This window comes from Paramisgurnus dabryanus, chromosome 24 (genome assembly GCF_030506205.2).
Source record: "Paramisgurnus dabryanus chromosome 24, PD_genome_1.1, whole genome shotgun sequence".
Classification (NCBI taxonomy): Eukaryota; Metazoa; Chordata; class Actinopteri; order Cypriniformes; family Cobitidae; genus Paramisgurnus; species Paramisgurnus dabryanus.
The window spans coordinates 9,642,196-9,663,977 of NC_133360.1; the positions used below are offsets into that span (position 1 = coordinate 9,642,196).

At 38.2% G+C, this 21,782-nt stretch overlaps 5 protein-coding genes across 6 annotated transcripts in view; 2 read left to right on the top strand and 3 right to left on the bottom strand.

The window, feature by feature from the left end:
* The window catches only part of aox5 (aldehyde oxidase 5), a 35,192-nt gene extending 27,180 nt beyond the window's left edge, over positions 1–8,012 (bottom strand). The window contains exons 1-17 of one of the 2 annotated variants that reach the window (XM_065244635.1): positions 7,942–8,012; positions 5,452–5,509; positions 5,229–5,325; positions 5,007–5,115; positions 4,542–4,668; positions 4,234–4,295; positions 4,039–4,119; positions 3,827–3,907; positions 3,599–3,743; positions 3,412–3,504; positions 3,175–3,326; positions 2,553–2,646; positions 1,063–1,172; positions 747–931; positions 461–623; positions 296–385; positions 1–170 (exon numbers count right to left, since the gene is read on the bottom strand). In XM_065244635.1, coding sequence (XP_065100707.1) covers positions 1–170; positions 296–385; positions 461–623; positions 747–931; positions 1,063–1,172; positions 2,553–2,646; positions 3,175–3,326; positions 3,412–3,504; positions 3,599–3,743; positions 3,827–3,907; positions 4,039–4,119; positions 4,234–4,295; positions 4,542–4,668; positions 5,007–5,115; positions 5,229–5,325; positions 5,452–5,509; positions 7,942–7,980 — 1,856 coding nt within the window. In that variant the 5' untranslated portion in view covers positions 7,981–8,012. Of the gene's footprint in view, positions 171–295; positions 386–460; positions 624–746; positions 932–1,062; positions 1,173–2,552; positions 2,647–3,174; positions 3,330–3,411; positions 3,505–3,598; positions 3,744–3,826; positions 3,908–4,038; positions 4,120–4,233; positions 4,296–4,541; positions 4,669–5,006; positions 5,116–5,228; positions 5,326–5,451; positions 5,510–7,941 lie in introns of both variants that reach the window. The other variant, XM_065244634.1, reaches the window with a different exon arrangement.
* Positions 8,013–8,355: 343 nt separating this feature from the next.
* Positions 8,356–9,523, bottom strand: LOC135721497 (hatching enzyme 1.2-like). The gene is made up of 5 exons (XM_065243789.1): positions 9,455–9,523; positions 9,293–9,365; positions 9,046–9,186; positions 8,850–8,967; positions 8,356–8,746 (listed from the first exon to the last, which is right to left on the bottom strand). Exons 1-5 carry the CDS (start codon positions 9,521–9,523, stop codon positions 8,356–8,358), a joined length of 792 nt encoding a protein of 263 aa, XP_065099861.1.
* Positions 9,524–10,299: 776 nt separating this feature from the next.
* Positions 10,300–11,471, top strand: LOC135721505 (hatching enzyme 1.2-like). The gene is made up of 5 exons (XM_065243802.1): positions 10,300–10,368; positions 10,458–10,530; positions 10,641–10,781; positions 10,858–10,975; positions 11,081–11,471. Exons 1-5 carry the CDS (start codon positions 10,300–10,302, stop codon positions 11,469–11,471), a joined length of 792 nt encoding a protein of 263 aa, XP_065099874.1.
* A 2,085-nt stretch (positions 11,472–13,556) lies between these two features.
* On the bottom strand, positions 13,557–14,727 carry LOC135726456 (hatching enzyme 1.2-like). Its single transcript, XM_065244640.1, has 5 exons — positions 14,659–14,727; positions 14,497–14,569; positions 14,246–14,386; positions 14,053–14,170; positions 13,557–13,947 (listed from the first exon to the last, which is right to left on the bottom strand). The coding sequence occupies exons 1-5, from the start codon at positions 14,725–14,727 to the stop codon at positions 13,557–13,559; spliced, it is 792 nt and encodes a 263-aa protein (XP_065100712.1).
* Positions 14,728–15,496: 769 nt separating this feature from the next.
* On the top strand, positions 15,497–16,661 carry LOC135726440 (hatching enzyme 1.2-like). Its single transcript, XM_065244639.2, has 5 exons — positions 15,497–15,577; positions 15,649–15,724; positions 15,831–15,971; positions 16,047–16,164; positions 16,270–16,661. Exons 1-5 carry the CDS (start codon positions 15,497–15,499, stop codon positions 16,658–16,660), a joined length of 807 nt encoding a protein of 268 aa, XP_065100711.1. The 3' UTR covers position 16,661.
* Positions 16,662–21,782: the final 5,121 nt, after the last annotated feature.

A 21,782-nucleotide genomic window follows, 5' to 3' on the forward strand; every position in this document is an offset into this window, starting at 1 on the left:
ATAATCTTTGCATGAGCTCGGGTGCTGGTTACCATGAACACAAATAGCTCTCCTTTAACCGACGGGATATCGTCGTAATACACAGCTTCTCCTGTAGCCTGTTGAAGGGCAGCCTGGTGCACATTGGGCCGTCCCACTGGGTCACTTATAGACTGAGTCTCTGAAACAAGCTATTATTTGGTTGAAAATTAAACGAAAGTATTTCAAAATGATACAAAAAAAGTAATAATTCTAATCACTTTAGTGAAAAATGATTACAATCAATCTTGTTCTTGGGTAAATTAGATGCATTTACCTGAAAAGAATGATTTCCTTGTGGTACTTCATTTTTGAATGGTTTTAGTGCGCTGAGATAGTCCAAGGACAAACCTGTTACATCAACCTCCTGTAAAGACAGGAATACAGCGTTTTAAGTAGGTCTTAAATGCATTTAACTACATTTTTATAAGCAATATCATACCTTCTCTTTCAACTCTAGCAGCACTTGCATATAAAATTTAAAAAAGAAGCTCAGAACAAGGATCTTGCGATACTCCTCCTGTCCACCGGGGACAGTAGAGGGCATAGTGATCTCTTCCTCTAAAAGCTGGATTCCCTCTGCAAGAAGTTTCTCATCCCATGGTCTGCCACAAACAAATCAACATTTACATATTAGGATGACCCGAATGCAATTAAAGTAAGACAATTCCACCAATCTATGTAGTTCAGATTTTTGGAAAATATAATTTGTACTTAAATAGTTATACCTTCCCATGAGCTTTTTACAGGTTTGTCTTGCTTGCACCAGAGTGGCTCCGACACCTCCATAAAATATATCCAGATTTTTCACAATGTTTGAGTCAGGTCTAAATACCACCTTCATGCCAGCGTTCACGATAGAGAAGGCGAATTCTCTTCGTTGCGCTTGACGAAACGTCGACAGAAACTCCCACTGGAAAACACACAGATTAACACTTAGCTATTGTTTATTGAATTTTTTAGGTTAAAAAGTCTCTTAGGCAGTATCGAGGCTCTCCGAAAGAGTAAATGGATTGTCTGAATCAAGAATTTGGGTTAACTCACTGGTCCTGTGTGAGGGATGTCAATAGCAAACAGAATCTCATCTGATCGTAGCGCTGTTTTACCAAAACCTGTGAAAAACTCCTCACTTAGATTTAATTCTCTTGCACCATCTGAAGTAAATAAAGTACAAACAAAGAAAACTTCAGTATTCATTATAAAAAAAACATTCCAGTTTCTAATCCTGTGTAATGTTAAATAAATACATGAGTGATGTATTTTATAGTACATTTATAGTATAGTTTATAGGTAGCCTATAGTTCACCGAAAATAATTAAATAAAAGTTCTGTTATCATTTACCCTCCTCATGTGTTCCAAAAGTGTATAAGTTTTTAGTCACTAGCTGTGTTTCCATTACAGATTTGCGCAAAACTTTTGTTATGCAAACATTAATGCCATGGAAAGCCTCTTATACTTAGGAGTGGCAACGTATGAGATGTTTCTTGGAGGTCATAGTGCAAATCATAAGAGATGTGTTATCCAAACATTATTGGCAAGTAAGCGTTTTATTCTTGAGAGCAGAGACTTATGATGTACATGTTAATGAGCCATACACCAAACTCAAGTTCAACGATTTGCGCGAGTAGATTACATACAAAGTCAATGCAAAGACGCGATCAGATGCGTCCTCACCCGGGGCGATGCAAATGACGCCAATTAGGCGGAGTGTTTGCCGCGAAAACACTCCAGCGAAAAATTTCTAGAGCGAGCAACGCGATGCTACGCGTTTGATGTGTACGTAGCATAAGTCAATGCAAAGACGCAAATAGGCATCCTGCGGCGCGGATGACCCGTTCCGCGCAAATTGACTGTTGCTGTGGGAAATGCAGGAGTTGAAAATCGGAACTTTGGCGGATTTCCGCGCTGCGTTAACCAATCGGGACCTTGTTGTAGTATTGACGTAATTACAGGAAGCGAGCGGAGTCTTAGCAGAGTCGCAGAAGCCCCTCTGCGAACTTCGCGTGAATGTGTAGAATGACTCGAATTTCACGCGCAGCTTTAATGCGCGAATGAAGCAAGTAAACTCAAAATGTTCAAGCGTCCAACTACGCGCGAATAGCGGCTGGTGTGAATGCACCATTAGTACATACCCCGTCATCTTTAAATAATGATTATGTGACCTACGTAAGGTAACCTGAAAATGCAAATAAACTGTTTCCCCTGCAATTTTGCGAAATATACCTTTTACGAATTGCATAAAAAAACACCTCATGCGAACATTAAAACTTGTTTTGTGATATACTTTTTGTGAAATTGACATGTTTCCATTGGCTGTATTTTCATTTCGCAATGTCAATTTGAAGGGTAATGGTACTGACAGTTTTTTTTATGAAAAGTGACACAGTAAAAGTAACTGATGTTCTGCCTGTTATGTTGCACAAAAGAAAGAAAATAAATTGAATGAGTAAATAATGACAGAATTTTATTTTTGGGTGAATCCTTTAGGATTAAAAGGTTCAATGATATTGAGGTTTAATGATATTGACTTTACCGTATGACACGATGTGTAGTGTACACTGCGCCGCAGCAAGAATGCTGCTTAGGTCATATTTGGGGTTGGCGCTCAGGATATTTCCACCAATGGTCTAAAAATATGACATTGACATTTTTTATATAAAATAATTACATAAATATATGTTATTTGTAAAATACTTAGATATTGTGAAATAATTACAATACTCAGTTGACAACATTTTTCATATATCAAAATTAAGAAAAGTTTTACTTTTAAGCTTCGATACATAACTTTTTTGGTTAAAAAAAACTTTCAAAAACGAACAAAAGACTTAGGTTATGAAGGTTATGCAAAAGACATGCAACTTATTGCCTTTATGCAGTTAATTATAAACAATCGGTATCGTGCTTATGCCGATGGTTTCAAATTCGTCAAAAATCGTCCGATAAATATCGGTGGCCGATACATCGGTGCATCACTAATAATTTAGAAGTTTAGCTTCTTAACTTAGAAGTTGTTTATCGACAAACTTAAAGATAAGTTACCTGCAATTTTATGTTTCAAACAGAGATGGCGATAGAGAGGCAAAAGTTACGGATTCCAACTTTAACTGCTCTTAAACTTTCTCTCTCCATAAAAATTTTTTTTTTTTACTTACAGCCATGTTGCGTATCTGTTTGCCAGCTAAACACTGCAAGGTTTCAACTAGGGCTTGATAAATTCTGCTTTTTTCCGGACCAAGATCCTGTATTCCCTTCAGCAGGGTTTCCTTTAAAACAGACAGATTGCATCCGGCCCCTATGGTCACACCTGCTCACAACACAATACATTTAAAATGATTGATCTCAAATTTTGTAATTTGACAATTCATTTTGATTTCAGCTTTCTTGTTTACAATTTTTTTTCCATTTGATAGCTCTCAATTCTGGAATATCTCCACCATATATCACAACAGGATGGATAGTTCCTTTCAAATTCATCTTTGGTCCTATAAGAGAAAAATTTTTTTTACAGCTATGATGCATTGATTAAAATGTTTGTTTGTAATGTTTCCATAAATGTCTTAAATTCAAAAAACCAACCCAATGTTGTGTTCCCAACCAGCAGAGGGGCATTTGGATAGTCAGCTTTTAGCCTGATTAGATCTTTTAGATCTGCTGGGGAGATCCACTTCACCCTTTCACCCTGAAAACAAAGCTGCTCACCACGATCTTGTTTTGCCAAAAGCTGATGTAAGGAGGACAGATATGAAAATTAGTGTTGTGTTAGTAGTGTTAACAGTTAATGCATTAACAAACCAGTTTACCTACCAGTAACTCTGGTGGAAAGATAAGATCCTGAGTTGGGTCAAGGGGTAGAAAATCATCTGTGTTGAAAAGCTCTTCAGATATCTACCAAATCAAAGAGTGTATATTATCTGCATATTATTTTGTATTATTTTAATATATTATTTCGATCAATAAAAAATATAACGTTTCATGTTTTTGAGCAATTGTAGCTGTTTATTTAAAATAGGTCTCACATCAGATTCCTTGTTGTGGAATTGGTCATCTTCCATGCAACATTTTCCATTTATTTCATCATTTTGGCAACAAGTCTGAGCCTTTAAATATTTGGGAAAAATTTAAATTAAAGATTAAATTTGTGCTGTGCAGTCAATTTAAAATACACGACTTTTATTTTGTAGTGACTTTTATTTTGTACTAAACATTCTTACCTCACAAAACGTCTTAAATCCATCGATAATTGGCCGATAGCCAGTACAACGACAAAGATTTCCTAAGGGAATACAGAAAACACAAATTGTAACAAAATTCCAGAGGAAATCTAAGGTTCAATAATAAATTAATTTAGGGATGTTGTTTTTTCAGACAGTCAGTGTCACAAAATAAACCAAATGACCAGGAGTTTAATGCGAAGCGGACGTTTGTAGTAATGTTGTGATGAAGGTAAATGTTTGTGATATTTAACAAAAACGAATTAACAAAATATTTTACAAAATTTGTAGCTGTGTGTTCATGTTACCTCCCAGTGATTCCCGAATGTCCTCTATAGTGGGCTGAGGTTTGTTCCTTAGTAATGTGTACATGGACATCACCATACCAGGTGTACAGAAACCACACTGAGACCCATGAGCCTTTGCTATACGCTCCTGATAAACAAAATGCACAATTGAAAATGCCCATACAGCAAAAAAATATTTTAAAAATCTACAAAAAAATGGACAAAAAATCATTTATTTTTCACCATTATATGTTTTGGCCATTTTTGTTTCTTTTGAAATATATTTAAAATATAACATTTATATTCATGTTGCATTGGAAGAAAAACTTTGTTGAAAACCTGTAAACATTCAAACAGGTTTAAAAAAAATTACAATTAAATATATTTTCGACCGCAAATTATACTTTTTACATTTAGCATATATTTAAAACATATTTTTGGCCATTTTTTTTGCCATATGGCTGAATATAGTTTGTTTCTTGGTACTTGAACTGGATGTAATTTGGTCTTGGTGCTTCCAATGCCCTCTACTGTAACCACAGCAGCACCATGCAGGGAACAAACCGGCTGAAGACACGCGTTTACCGCCCTGTGTCTGAAGAGGATGTTAAGGATGGTATTTTTACAGCAAAAAGCTAACAAAGTATAATTAAAACTGTTTGATAGAGACATCAATATGGTTTTAATCGTCATAATTGTGGAAGATACATCACAGTTTCTTCAATAGGATCGTATTTGGACACCATAACAGTACAGGCTCCACATCCTCCACCACCACAGCCATACTTAGTGCCTGTCAGACCCACTTAAACAAATACAACACAATTTATAATAAAAAAAGCATTTGATAGATATATTAGTCTGGTACTGTACAGTTTAAATATTTGTTTTGTTGGAAATCATTAGAAATTGAGCGTGGTGTTTTTTGTACCTTTCCTACGCAAGTAAGCCAATAACATCTCTTCTGGGTCGGCATGCCTCTCCACAATCTAACACAAACATGACACAGATTTTTAATTTTCTTAAAATAAGAAAAGTTTTGAGTGAAAATATGAAAGGAATGCTTAAATGTGGAAATAAACATGTAAAATGTAACCGTGTAGATTAATTAAAGTATGTCTGTACATTCAACCTAGTCATAATCATGAATTTTAATAAACCGTAGTACAGAAAGTCCCTGCATCCATAATTGTATCCCTTAAAACTCATCTTTGAGCATCATAATAGCATATATAAAAGTTTTACCAGTGACAGTAATTTCTTCATGCTTTAAAAAAACACCCTATCCTCATTTAGTATAAGTGGATCTATACATTTGCAAATTAATCACTTCCTCTTCTCAATCGCACAGGTTGAATAGATATGAATATGAAAATTGGTCCGTCTCCACTCTTTTCGCACCATCTTGGACCATAGACATATATGTTAATAGATGCTACATTCAGCAGTTTCAGACACATAAATGCTAAGTCCGGTTTAAGTGCCAGGCATGCAGCATCCATACTGATCCATTCGTTCAACTGTGTTAATGTGATTGGTTACATGTTTGTGATGTAGGAAACTGAGCCACCTTAAAACGCTTTTTTTGAAAACTTCAGTTTTATAGAGAAAATACTCATCAATGGTGTTGAATTATTTACAAGTGGTTTGACTTAAAGCATATTAAATCACCACATAGACATAAACAACAACCACAGGGGGACTTTATGTAAAATACATTAGATATATGTCGCGCTGAGTGACACGAACAAGGAAAATTGTGTCCATGAACAAATCAATAGATATAAATTTTGTGTCAATGGCACAATCTGTTGTAAGACACACTACTGTATGTATAGTTTAATTGTTTAAATGTGCTCACTAACATAGTTAAATATTATGCAGACGTTTTTTCCGGCCGTCACAAGATAAAAAGTCCTTTATATTGACCAAATCATGTTATTCCTATGATGTGCACATGTTTCTCAGGGAGAGAGAGAGATAGAGAGAGAGAGAGCATGCATGATGTGTAGTAAATCATTTTCATGGCATCATGCATGAAAGAAAAGGATTTTATTTGCTAGCCTGCATGTGCTATCATGTGCCAAGATGCAGAAAACCACATTTAGTCATGCCATTTTTTCCTGGATATTTTTAGGTTATACAAATGGCTTGAATAGTAATGTTTAAAACAACAGTTGTTGACCAAAGTGCTGTACAAAATGTCCTAGGAACAAAAATAAACTCGCACAGATAATGGCAATTTGTATAGCTTAGGCTTAGCTATTAGTTATTAATTCAACCTGATCTCACAAATTTCCATGGCATAGTCACATAATTGTTTGCTCATTTTTCCGTGGAATTCTCACAGATCTCTGCATTTTTCTGTGGCCCTGCCACGGACTTTCTTTTCTGTAGCATTCTCACGGATTGATTACTCAACTGTTTTGTCCTATTTTCTTACCATTGTCGCTTCGGTTTAGGGTTAGATTTACATAAAATGACATCCCTACCCAGACCCAACTCTAACCCCAACGCCAGGCAACAACTGTTTAAAGTTGAGAAAATCTAAAAGAATACATCAGAAAAAATAGTATAAACCAATACTTAAAGTGACATACTAACGCAAACACCAAATCTAACCCTAAACCGAAGCGACAATAGTTTGAAAATAGGAAAAAGCAGTTCAGTAACCAATACGTGAGAATGCCACAGAACTTTGTAAGATCATGTTGCATGAATTTGAATTAAGCTATTATTAAGTTGTTAGTAATAATATGTATAAAAATATTCGTATTTTATTATTTCAATAATATTAACTTGCATTCACATGTAGAAAAAAATCTAGAAAAATGCTCCAAAACTGTTTGGTTACATACATTTCTCAAAACATCTTCCTTTGTGTTTGGCAGAACAAAGAAATTTATCAACAACATGAGGGTTAGTAAATTAAAACAATATTTAGGTAAACTACTCTTTTAAAGTAAGGTGACCAGATGTCCCAGTTTTCCAATTTTTCCTTTTTTTTTTGGTGTTTCGCCATCCACAAACCCACACAAATAAAAAGACGAAAACATTCAAAAACCCTTTGTCCCTATTTTTTAATTTATAAAAAAAATAACTAATTAAGATTTCAATGGTATTTTCAGCATTGCACTAGGAAATGTCCCCACTTTTCATTTACAAAAATCTGGTCACCTTACTTTAAAGTGCACTTAAGTTGTGTTAATATTGTAAATATACATCTTCCTTGGGTATCAAACCAATAACCTTGACATTTCTTGCACTGTGCTCACCCTATCAAACTACAGGAACATAAAGCTATTTAAGGCTGTAGGAATATGATACAGTTAAATTACGTTAAAATTGAAATATGATACATTATCGTACCAATTCAAGATGGGAAAAACACATATGGTCATTATTTTGAAATGAAACATACCTTTTTGCCATTAATGTAGAAGATCAGCTCACTGTTCATGATGATCGGGGAATGATCAGAGTCTTCTTTCACTAAAGATGCTTCTGAGTTACTCAACATCAGTTCAGATCATTTTAACTAAATTACATCACATGATAAAGCCTTGGCCATGCCTTTCATGGTTAAAATGGATTGCAATGGATTTCTCCATGTTCATTTAAATTGAACAATACTCTCCTTTTAAGTCAGAGACATATCAGAGACATTTAGTTACAAGCACACTTCATCTTGTCATTTATTTTGCTTTATTGTTCCCAAAATAATCAAATGATTCAGAAATCCATCACCAACAAGAAACAAAGATCATCTCTTAATTCCCTTATTATAAAATCTACAGACACATAAACTATATTAAATGATGAGTAAACTTCAAATTCAGCATCCATACAGTTTGTTGATCCTCAGGATGTCGATGTTAGACAGCTCCTGTCTCTGTCCGATTTGCACAGACGCATCAGGAATGGGAGTGATGGTTTCCTGCCCATACTGGGTGGCAAAGGCCGTTTTTCCGTAGTGCATGACGGAGCCGTAGTCGTATGGAGTGTTTTGATTGTTGGTGTTCTGTTTCTGGAAGTTGTAGGCCATATCAGGAGAGATGTTTGCCCAGTTGATCCTCACGTACTGGTCACGATCGCTCCTGGTGTGCTCGTGGTAGAAGCCCAGGGCGTGATTGAGCTCATGTTCAACGATGCCATGATACACACAGCCACCCCTTTTGAGAGAGACCACCTGTTTGCCACCTGTTCTACCAAGAGACGAGTAACACCTGAGAGGAGAGAAAACAACAGCAGATATAAATGTTCTGGTCTTCTTCTTTTGGACTGAGAGCGGTTAAATGTGTCTTGTTGATATCTTATGATTGTCCTCACCCATCTTTGTTCTCAATACTGATGTAGTCGATCTGAGATGATCTGGGCACAAAGCGGATGCAGGTTTTGCTGGCGAAGGACGTCATGGCGCTCTGGATAGTACTCTTCTCATAAGATGCTGCACAGGAGATGGACCACAGTTTGAGAATCACATTTATATGAATAACCATGAGTATTACTGAAGGGGTTTACTTACTGTATTCACTGCTCACTATGTAAGGGACCTCAACTAGATTGTTGCCATTTTTCTTCCAGAAACAGTTGTTGTTTAAGCAGTAGAGAGCATTTCTGGTTTTGGGAAACACAAGATCTCCTTCAAGCAAGATTTCAGCAGATCCTGTGTGTACAGAAAATTATATTGATGAAGTTACCCAATATGTATCGGAATTTTCTTTTTATGACAGTAATTGTTGAAATATGGAAGAATCTAAAAGCTGACTGACCATTGTTGGTCTCTAAAATCTTGGTAGTGAGGTCCACAGTTTCTTGCTGTGTTACTAACAGATCTGCAAGATTCTGCTCCTGTTGACAGACAAATGCATAATATTACTCATATGATGACTCTTTATTATCTGAGTGTTCAGAGAGGCTAAACAGGGTCTTACCGGTAGAAAAAGTGCCTGGGAGAAGCCAACCAGCAGCATCAGAATGGAGAAGGAGGCTCTTGGATCCATGTTGTCTCAGTGTATAGAGATGTTCAGGATTCTCCTCTGCTGAGGTTTGATGTCTGTGTGCTGTCTGATCTGGACTTTATATTCACCTGTGTAGGTGGGTCTACTGAGGGATTATGGGTACATCTTAGTGTCCAGGGTCTAATGTGTTTAACTACAGGGAGTTGACCTCACCCATTGCTTGCATTGTTTGTGACCTTATGTGAAGGGAATTTGAAGATGTGTGGTGTGGTCACACTTTTGCTGTGGCCCCAGCTTTAAAGAGATCAAAGTTGAGCTCCTGATGATTTATAATTCTGTTCCTTTGTAATATTATTTCATGTGAACTGGAACTACTTTGTGGTGTACATCAAACATTATAATGAAGTACTTTTAATGTTTGACAACAACTTCCCTGATGAAACGACCAACTTAAACCAACCTTGAGCTAGCATCAGTCAATTAAAATGATTTCACAAATAAGTATTCTCTGTAAATGTGTTTCAGTATATGATTTGTTTATCACTGTTTGTGGGCACTTTAATATCAATCCAAAATGTACATTAGGTCCACTTTAGTGGATTAGTAAAACAATCTCAGGTATCTTTTGGAAGGTTTTGAACTAATGGGTGAAGTAAACTCCCTGTTGTTAAACACATTAGACCCTGGACACTAAGAAGTACCCATAATCCCTCTGTGGACCCACCTACACAGGTGAATATAAAGTCCAGATCAGACAGCACACAGACACCAAACCTCAGCAGAGGAGAATCCTGAACATCTCCGTACACTGAGACAACATGGATCCAAGAGCCTCCTTCTCCGTTCTGATGCTGCTGGTTGGCTTCTCCCAGGCAGTTTTTCTACCGGTAAGACCCTGTTTAGTCTCTCTGAACACTCAGATAATAAAGAGTCATTATATGAGTAATATTATGCATTTGTCTGTCAATAGGAGCAGGAGCTCACAGATCTGTTAGTAACACAGCAAGAAAATGTGGACCTCACTACAAAGATTTTAGAGACCAACAATGGTCAGTCAGCTTTTACATTCCTGTAAATTTCAGAAATTCCTGTCATAATAAGCAAATTCAGATCAAGACATATTGGGTAACTTCATCAATATAATTTTCTGTACACACAGGATCTACTGAAGTCTTGCTTGAAGGAGATCTGGTGTTTCCCAAAACCAGAAATGCTCTCTACTGCTTAAACAACAACTGTTTCTGGAAGAAAAATGCCAACAATATAGTTGAGGTCCCTTACATAGTGAGCAGTGAATTTAGTAAGTAAACCCCCGTCAGTGATACTCATGGCTCATATAAATGTGATTCTCAAACTGTGTTTTGTCTCCTCTGCAGCATATTATGAGAAGAGTACTATCCAGAGCGCTATGTCTTCCTTCCACAGCAAAACCTGCATCCGCTTTGTGCCCAGATCATCTCAGATCGACTACATCAGTATTGAGAACAAAGATGGGTGAGGAGAATCATAAGATATCAACAAGACACATTTAACCGCTCTCAGTCCTAAAGTAGAAGACCAAAACATTTATATCTGCTCTTGTTTTCTCTCTCCTCTCAGGTGTTACTCGTCTCTTGGTAGAACAGGTGGCAAACAGGTGGTCTCCCTCAAAAGGGGCGGCTGTGTGTACCATGGCATCGTTGAACATGAGCTCAATCACGCCCTGGGCTTCTACCACGAGCACACCAGGAGCGATCGTGACCAGTACGTCAGGATCAACTGGGCAAACATCTCTCCTGAAATGGCCTACAACTTCCAGAAACAGAACACCAACAATCAAAACACTCCATACGACTACAGCTCCGTCATGCACTATGGAAAAACGGCCTTCGCCACCCAATATGGGCAGGAAACCATCACTCCCATTCCTAATGCATCTGTGCAAATCGGTCAGAGACAGGAAATGTCTAACATCGACATCCTGAGGATCAACAAGTTGTATGGATGCTGAAGCTGAGGCTTATGTTTATGTGATGTTACTGATCATTTAATATAGTTTATGTGTCTGTAGATGTTATAATAAGAGAATGAAGTGATGATCTTTGTCTTTGATGGTGTTGGATTTCTAAAATGTTTGATTGTTTTGGGGAAAATAAAAGCAAATTAAAATACATGATAAATGTGTTTGAAATTCAATGTTTCATTTCATAAATGATCAAATAATGAATTGTATGAACGTATATTATTTTGGCCTAAGCTGCAATACTGGTTGACATAAATCTCTATAGTAGCAGTAAGGATGTCAGTATTTAGGTTTTTTCATGAAGTGCAGAAAGACACACAGATCCACATTAAGAGAGCTGGAGGTCTGGATCTCTGACACATTATTTAGTTTATTAAAATCATCAGGTAATTGCTTAATTTTTAATAATTTTCATATGGTAAAGTTTCAATATTTAAAGGGTTACTCCACTTTTAAACATATGCTTATTTTTCAAGCTCCCCTATGGTTAAACATTTGACTCTTATTGTTTTACAATCCATTCAGCTGATCTCCGGGTCTGCCGCCAGCACTTTTAGTATAGCTTAGCATAAACCATTGATTCTGATTAGACCATTAGCATCACGCTAAAAAATAATCAAAGAGTTTCGATATTTTTCCTATTTAAAACTTGACTCTTCTGTAGTTACATTGTGTACTAAGATCGACAGAAAATGAAAAGTTGCAATTTTCTAGGCAGATATGGCTAGGAACTATACTCTCATTCCGGCGTAATAATCAAGGACTTTTCTGCCATACCATGGCTGCAGGAGTCGCAATGAAATTACACAGCAGCCGAAAAAAGTCCCCTTGGTAAATTTCAATGGCAGGTCCTTTTCGGGCACCCTCCCAAAAGAAATCACCGTCCGCCAATGGAGTTATATCTGGTATGTTTGGATACAATTGAGTGTCTCATTTTCAAAGATCTTCTGAGTGCCGTACCTTTCTGTAAAGTCCACCAAACCATCATCCTGCTTCAATAAAAACCAGAGGTAATACAACTGACCCAACCATGTATATGTGATTATTTACCAAGTCAGTAAAAAAACTAAAAGTTAAACTTGATACCATAATCTCTACTAAGCATCAAGATATAGACAGTCACCGTAATTGATTTAACCTTTGTATTAGCAGTACCTATGAAATAATAAAGAGATTACACTATGCCACCAACTGATATTAACACATTTCAGAACAAAGCTTATTGTGTTTTATGATGTATGCAGGATAATTCATAATCTACTGTAGATGTAATTCAAACCCTGTTGAAGATCCATGAGTAGAAATATCTGGGAACTGTAACATATTTTCAGTAAACATAACTTGAAATCTTTTCAATTAAATTATTTGGTACTGGGTGAGAAAATCTTCACAAAGATCTTCACCAAGGTTGGAGCATTCAAACACACCTGATTTAAATCTTTAATATCACATTTCAGGAGGTGCATTTTCAAATTTGATAATAAAACATATTTTGCGTGCTCTCCGAGGTTATGGCTCTGCACTCTGAATTTCTTGCCCGAACCCAATGTATTTCCACCGAAATAACTGTGATAGGTACCAGCTGAGTTTGAGGCAATGGGAAGCAGGAGGTATGCTGCAAAAAATTTGGACAAGTCTTGGGACAAAGGTAAGGGACAGCTATATACAGACCCCTCCCTTGCACTGATTGTTTGGAGTACATGACCATGCTACTCCCGAACTTAGTTAAATATTAAAACTTTTCCACATCGTGGCAATTATTAAAGTAGGCAATTTTCTGATGATTTTAATTAACTAAATAATGTGTCATATCCAGACCTCAATGTGCATCTGCTTGTCTTTCTGCACTTCACAGCTCAAGCCAAAATAATATCTGACGATTAACTCTTTGATCAATTATGAAATGAAACATTGAATTGCAAATATTGCTTTTAATTTGCTTTATTTTTCCCAATACAATCAAACATAAATCCAACACCATCAAACGACAAAGAGTATCACTTTATTCCCTCATTATAACATCTACAGACACATAAACTTTAAATGATCAGTAACATCACATAAACCTCAGCTTCAGCATCCATACAGTTTGTTGATCCTCAGGATGTCGATGTGTGACATTTCCTGTCTCTGACCGATTTGCACAGACGCATCAGGAATGGGAGTGATGGTTTCTTTTCCATACTGGGTAGCAAAGGCCGTTTTTCCGTAGTGCATGACGGAGCTGTAGTCGTATGGAGTGTTTTGGTTGTTGGTGTTCTGTTTCTGGAAGTTGTAGGCCATATTAGGAGAGATGTTTGCCCAGTTGATCCTGACGTACTGGTCCCGATCGCTCCTGGTGTGCTCGTGGTAGAAGCCCAGGGCGTGATTGAGCTCATGTTCAACGATGCCATGATACACACAGCCGCCCCTTTTGAGGGAGACCACCTGTTTGCCACCTGTTCTACCAAGAGACGAGTAACACCTGAGAGGAGAGAGAAAACCACAGCAGATATAAATGTTCTGGTCTTCGTCTTTAGGACTGAGAGCGGTTAAATGTGTCTTCTTGATATCTTATGATTGTCCTCACCCATCTTTGTTCTCAATGCTGATGTAGTCGATCTGAGATGATCTGGGCACAAAGCGGATGCAGGTTTTGCTGTGGAAGGAAGACATAGCGCTCTGGATAGTACTCTTCTCATAATATGCTGCACAGGAGACGAAACACAGTTTGAGAATCACATTTACATGAACCATGAGTATTACTGAAGGGGTTTACTTACTGTATTCACTGCTCACTATGTAAGGGACCTCAACTATATTGTTTGCATTTTTCTTCCAGAAACAGTTGTTGTTTAAGCAGTAGAGAGCATTTCTGGTTTTGGGAAACACCAAATCTCCTTCAAGTAAGACTTCAGCAGATCCTGTGTTTACAGAAAACTATATTGATGAAGTTACCCAATATGTATTAATCTGAATTTGCTTATTATGACCGTAATTTCTGAAATTTACAGGAATGTAAAAGATGCCTGACCATTGTTGGTCTCTAAAATCTTTGTAGTGAGGTCCACATTTTCTTGCTGTGTTACTAACAGATCTGCAAGATTCTGCTCCTGTTGACAGACAAATGCATAAAATTACTCATATAATGACTCTTTGTTATCTGAGTGTTCAGAGAGACTAAACAGGGTCTTACCGGTAGAAAAAGTGCCTGGGAGAAGCCAACCAGCAGCATCAGAATGGAGAAGGAGGCTCTTGGATCCATGGTGTCTCAGTGTATGGAGATGTTCAGGATTCTCCTCTGCTGAGGTTTGGTGTCTGTGTGCTGTCCGATCTGGACTTTATATTCACCTGTGTAGGTGGGTCCACAGAGGGGTTATAGGTACATTTTAGTGTCCAGGGTCTAATGTGTTTAACTACAGGGAGGAACGTTGACCTTACCTGTTAGTCCAAAACCTTCCAAAAGATACCTGAGATTGTTTTACTAATCCACTAAAGTGGACCTAATGTACATTTTGGATTAATATTAAAGTGCCCACAAACAGTGATAAACAAATCATATACTACGAGAATACATATTTGTGAAATCATTTTAATTGACTGATGCTAGCTCAAGGTTGGTTTAAGTTGGTCGTTTCAGCAGGGAAGTTGTTGTCAAACATTAAAAGTACTTCATTATAATGTTTGATGTACACCACAAAGTAGTTCCAGTTCACATGAAATAATATTACAAAGGAACAGAATTATAAATCATCAGGAGCTCAACTTTGATCTCTTTAAAGCTGGGACCACAGCAAAAGTGTTACCACACCACACATCTTCAAATTCCCTTCACATAAGGTCACAAACAATGCAAGCAATGGGTGAGGTCAACTCCCTGTAGTTAAACACATTAGACCCTGGACACTAAGATGAACCCATAATCCCTCTGTGGACCCACCTACACAGGTGAATATAAAGTCCAGATCGGACAGCACACAGACACCAAACCTCAGCAGAGGAGCATCCTGAACATCTCTATACACTGAGACAACATGGATCCAAGAGCCTCCTTCTCCATTCTGATGCTGCTGGTTGGCTTCTCCAAGGCAGTTTTTCTACCGGTAAGACCCTTAGTCTTTTTGAACACTCAGATAACAAAGAGTCATTATATGAGTAATATTATGCATTTGTCTGTCAACAGGAGCAGAATCTTGCAGATCTGTTAGTAACACAGCAAGAAACTGTGGACCTCACTACCAAGATTTTAGAGACCAACAATGGTCAGTCAGATTTTAGATTCTTCCATATTTCAACAATTACTGTCATAAAAACTAAATTCAGATACAAATTGGGTAACTTCATCAATATAATTTTCTGTACACACAGGATCTGCTGAAATCTTGCTTGAAGGAGATCTGGTGTTTCCCAAAACCAGAAATGCTCTCTACTGCTTAAACAACAACTGTTTCTGGAAGAAAAATGCCAACAATCTAGTTGAGGTCCCTTACATAGTGAGCAGTGAATACAGTAAGTAAACCCCTTCAGTGATACTCATGGTTCATATAAATGTGTTTCTCAAACTCTGGTCCATCTCCTCTGCAGCATATTATGAGAAGAGTACTATCCAGAGCGCCATGACGTCCTTCGCCAGCAAAACCTGCATTCGCTTTGTGCCCAGATCATCTCAGATCGACTACATCAGTATTGAGAACAAAGATGGGTGAGGACAATCATAAGATATCAACAAGACACATTTAACCGCTCTCAGTCCTAAAGTAGAAGACCCAAACATTTATATCTGCTCTTGTTTTCTCTCTCCTCTTAGGTGTTACTCGTCTCTTGGTAGAACAGGTGGCAAACAGGTGGTCTCCCTCAAAAGGGGCGGCTGTGTGTACCATGGCATCGTTGAACATGAGCTCAATCATGCCCTGGGCTTCTACCACGAGCACACCAGGAGCGATCGTGACCAGTACGTCAGGATCAACTGGCAAAACATCTCTCCTGATATGGCCTACAACTTCCAGAAACAGAACACCAACAATCAAAACACTCCATACGACTACGGCTCCGTCATGCACTATGGAAAAACGGCCTTCGCCACACAATATGGACAGGAAACCATCACTCCCATTCCTAATGCATCTGTGCAAATCGGACAGAGACAGGAGCTGTCTAACATCGACATCCTGAGGATCAACAAACTGTATGGATGCTGAAGCTGAGGCTTATGTACACGTGATGTTACTGATTATTTAATATAGTTTACGTGTCTGTAGATGTTATAATAAGGAAATGAAGTAAAGACCTTTGTTGTTTGATGGTATTGGATTTATGTTTGATTGTATTGGGAAAAATAAAGCAAATTAAAAAATAGATAAAATGTGTTTGTAATTCAATATTTCTTTCCAGAAATTATCAATTAATTAATTGTCTGAACATATATCATTTGTGCCTATGCTGTGATACTGGTTGACATAAATCTCTATAGTAGCAGTAAGGATGTTTGTATTTAGGTTTTCTCGTGAAGTGCAGAAAGACACACAGATCCACATTAAGAGAACTGGAGGTCTGGATCTCTGACACATTATTTAGTACATTTAAATAATAAGGTAATTGCTTTTTTAATAATTGTAATTTGGGAAAGTTTCAATATTTAACTAAGTTTGCGAGGAGCATGGTCATGTAATCCAACCAATTTGCACAAGGGGTTTCTATAAAGCCTTCCTCCTCCTTCTCCTCCTCCTCAGTTGGTATCTATCACAGTTATGGAGGGGGATGGGACTAAACTCTGGGATGGGACTAAAATTCCAAGCACAGAGCCCTCCCAATTTTACCCATTTTGAGCAGATGACTTTTTAATATCTGCAGAAACCCTTTACGTTGTAAGCTAATATTTCATATTAAATGTCCAGAGACTTATACTGGAAAAACATTTATGTTGTCAAACTGCTGTACCCACTGTGTTGGATTTTGAATTTGGATCATCATTGGATTCTGACGTCGGATCAATGTTGGATTTTAATGTCAGATCAACTTTGGAATTTGACGTTGGATTTTGACGTCAATATTTAATGGTGGGAGATGTTAAAGTGAATTAAAACCAGGGCCGTTCACAGTTGAGGGGCAGTGGCCCAAACAAGAAGAAAGGGGGGCACTAAGGTGGGTGGTACTATTACTATGGTTTTAATTAGGGATGCACCAATACCACTTTTTAAGGATCGAGTTCCGATATTTTTTTCCTGGTACTCGCCTATATTGATACCTGTTGTACTGTTTGTGGCAATTTTCTTAGTACAACACAATGAGACTAATGAACATGTCAGCATATTTATTTTTAACAACTTCAATTCATATTATGAAAAAATAAATAATTATTATGTGTTTATCATCACAAATTTTCAAAGCCCAAATTTAAATTTAAATTAAGGCAGAACAAAGCGTGCAGATTTCCATGCATGGGCCATCATCATTCATCTTGAAATATTTCCATGCTGCTGAGGCTGACATTGTGTCTGCTGTGGCTGGTGTCTCTGTGTACACTGGAACATGTCAGTTACATCACGTGAGGTATCAGTCTTTGGTATCACGGTATTTTTACAAGTACGAGTGCATGAGCTTGGTATCGTGCCCGATACCGATACTGGTATTGGTGCATCCCTAATTTTAATAAAATATGATTATTATTATAGATTACTAGTAGTAACTAAGACAAGTGACTATAATAAGACAAGCATTGTAATTGTAAGAATGTGAATATTTTGTTGTTACTGATAGTACACATACATCTCGGAGATGTCTATTTGATGTCTGCATTTACATCTGCAAGATGTTGTTTTTTATTGTTTGCTCATCTGCAATACGTCTCCGAGATGTTTCCTAAAAGATGTCATATAGACATATTGAATTTAGAATGTATGTAAAACAGCTCTTTAGCAGACATCTTACATACGTACCTGTTTGCTTGCTAAGTTGTTAGCAATTTCTTTTTAATTCAATTCAATTTTATTTATAAAGCGCTTTTCACAAGTGTTAATTGTTTCAAAGCAGCTTTACATTAATAGATGTAGGAAAAAGCATAGAAAAGCGTAGTAATAATGTATCGTATCAAGTAAAGTATTAAGTTAAACCAATGGTGGCGGACTCTCAAAGGGGCCTCATTTATAAAGCGTGCGTACGCACAGATTTGATCGTAAAGTTTGCGTACGCAAAAATCCACGGCAAAGTGCATATTTATAAAAGCTGTCTTTGACGTGGAAAAGTGCTTAGCGCCACGTCAGGGTCTGAGCAGACGTACGCACTTTTGCTTGTCTGATTGCTGCAGGTTTTTGGAAATATAAGCCAATCTTGCTGCTCGAAATTTGGTTTAAACATTGAGAAGTGCTCTTTTATATGTCTGTAACATTAATTAGGCATCGTTTAAAGGCGGAGATCTGAAACTGCTCGGCTGCGCACAAGTTCAAGTTCATTTGCGATTTATAGATTTGAAAGGGGTACGCGCGTTTTTTGCACGTACGTTCGGTTTATGAATCACACTTACGCATTTTTGATAAATGATCGTAAGATCACATGTAGGATGGCTTTTTATAAATGAGGCCCCAGGGGATGAAAAAAAACGCTAGGAGAAAAACCCTCCTGGCTAGTCCAGGCAGAAAACTCCTAAGAGGAGAAAAACCTCTGAGAGAGATACATATGTATTTAAATAGATAAATACTATCGGGGTATGTAGACGGATAAGGAGATTAAAACGGTTCCGCCAGTGATCATTGGTCAGGCATCGGCTGGGCATCAAAAATTTTAGAAGACATAGAGCAAATCATTACCGACTAAAATACAAAAACAAACTACCACATAACTAATGCAGCTGATCAACAACTGAATGAGTAAGCAGAGCCTCCCTGGTGTCTGAAACACAGGCTTTTGATTTGTCGGTTTCAAAGAAGCGAAAAAAATCTTCATCATCAGATGAACTGTTGGCCAATTTCTAAGAATGGTCCAAGGGCTCCAGAATAAATAATATTTAAATTAAACTGGCCATCAACGCAATTCAATTGGTTTCCCTGCAAGCAAGCCTATGATGGCCTATTATTGGTCCACTTAGGGCTCGCCTTAGGGTCTTGAATTCCCCAACCACACCTTTATCTCACTCTCAACTTCAGAATCAGTAGGGCTTGGCTGAAAGGAGCATTGTCTTACAGCAAGGATGTCCAAACTTGGTCCTGAAGGGCCAATGTGCTGAAGAGTTTAACGGAAACTTCCCTCAATATACCTGAGTCTGCCTAGAAAGACCTTGATTAGATTGATCAGTTGTGTTCGATTAAGGATGGAGCAGAACTCTGCAGAGACACCAGTCCTCCAGGAGCAGGATTAGACACCCATGTCCTTGTGGCAACTTGGGATTTACACCCACCAATGGTTCCTGGATAGGCAGTCTAACTGGAAGGAAAATACAAAAGAAAATTTGTTATTACATTGTCATATTTGCAATTATTATTATTATTATTATTATTTTGAGAAGTGTACTGTACTCTTCTTGTAACATATGAACTATGGGCTGCCGACACAAAACCTGCACGGGCTCAAAAGTCCAAAAGTTGCCCTGGGCCTAAATAGGCTTGCCCACTCTGAGCCATCATAGCATTAATGAGGGCAGTCCGCTAGTGGGTGCTACTTACAGGAAGCCAGAGCTGAGCCCAAAACTTTGGGCCTGTCTAGGTTTGGTATTGGCCTGCCCTAGCCCACTGTACCCACAAAAAGCCATCATGGGCCTCGCAGTGGCATGTTTGCAGGGTTGTTAAGAGAAAGCGAAAATAGAATGTCTAAAAAAGAAGTACTTTTTGACTGTAAATAAAACTGTAAGGAGTAGGAAGTACAAAAAAAACCATGTAATTAAGTAAAAGTAAAGTATTGATTTTTAATTGTACTTAAGTAAAGTAAAAATCCCCAAAAATAATACTTAAGTACATTCTTCTTATTCTTATTATTCCTGTAGGCTCCTTATGGAGCATAGGGCTGCAACAACACCACGCCAACGCACTCTGTTTTGGTCTGTTTTCTTCAGCTGAGTCCATGTCATTCCGGCCTCCTTCATTTCGCACTCGACTGACCTTCTGCAAGTCTGTTTGGGCCGTCCCACTTTCCTTTTTCCTTGTGGGTTCCAGTCTAGTGCTTGCCTTGTGACGTTATCTATTGGTTTGCGAAGTGTGTGTCCAATCCACCTCCATTTTCTTTCCTTGATGTCCCTACCGACTGGTTTCTGGTTAGTTCTGCTCCATAGGTCTGTATTGGAAATCTTCTCAGGCCTTCTGATGTTGAGGATGTGGCGCAAGCACTTATTGACAAATGTCTGTATCTTGTTGGTAATGGTGTTTGTAACCCGCCATGTTTCAGACCCATAGAAGAGGACTGCTTTCACGTTGGTGTTAAAGATGTGGACTTTGTTGTGCTGGGATAAGGCCTTGGAGTTCCAGATGGGCCGCAGGATATTGAACGCTACTCTTGCTTTGCTTATCCGACTCTTGACATCTTCATCTGCTCCGCCATCAATGTTGACCACGCTTCCTAAGTTCACAAAGCGATCAGTCTCCACCAGGGCTTCTCCCTGCAGTTGCAGTGGCTGGTGTAATCGATTTTTCATCCGCATCACCATTGTTTTCTTGATGTTAATTTTCAGGCCAGTCTTCTCTGCCTCCTTCCCTAGCCGCGTTAGCTTGGACTGTGCATGCAGCTGTTTGTGGGACAGGAGGCCGATGTCGTCCGCAAAATCCAAGTCCTCTAGATGTTTGGTAAAGGTCCACTGGATGCCGGTGTTGCTGCCCTCTGTAGTTCTTCTCATGATCCAATCTATGACGATCAGAAAAATTGTCGGTGAGAGCATACAACCTTGTCTCACTCCTGTCTTTACTGCAAAGGGGTCTGTCAACTTCCCATTATGGATAATCAGGCAAGATGAGTCCTCATAAAGCTGCTGAATGATGTTTATGAGCTTTTGCGGGATTCCGTAGTGCTGCATCAACTTCCAGATAGTCTCCCTGTCGACACTGTCAAACGCTTTCTCAAAGTCAATGAAAGTCATGTACAAAGGAGTCTGCCATTCGATGGATTGCTCAATAATAATACGCAAAGTGCCGATATGGTCTATACATGAACGATCTTGTCTAAATCCTGCTTGTTCTACTCTCAGCCTCTTATCTAGAGCTTCCATCAGTCTCTCTAGGATGATTCTGGTCAGCACCTTACTGGGGATGGACAGCAGCATGATTCCTCGCCAGTTGCAGCACTGGGAAAGATCACCTTTCTTGGGGAGCTTTACCAAGTACCCAAGCTTCCAGTCGGCCGGCA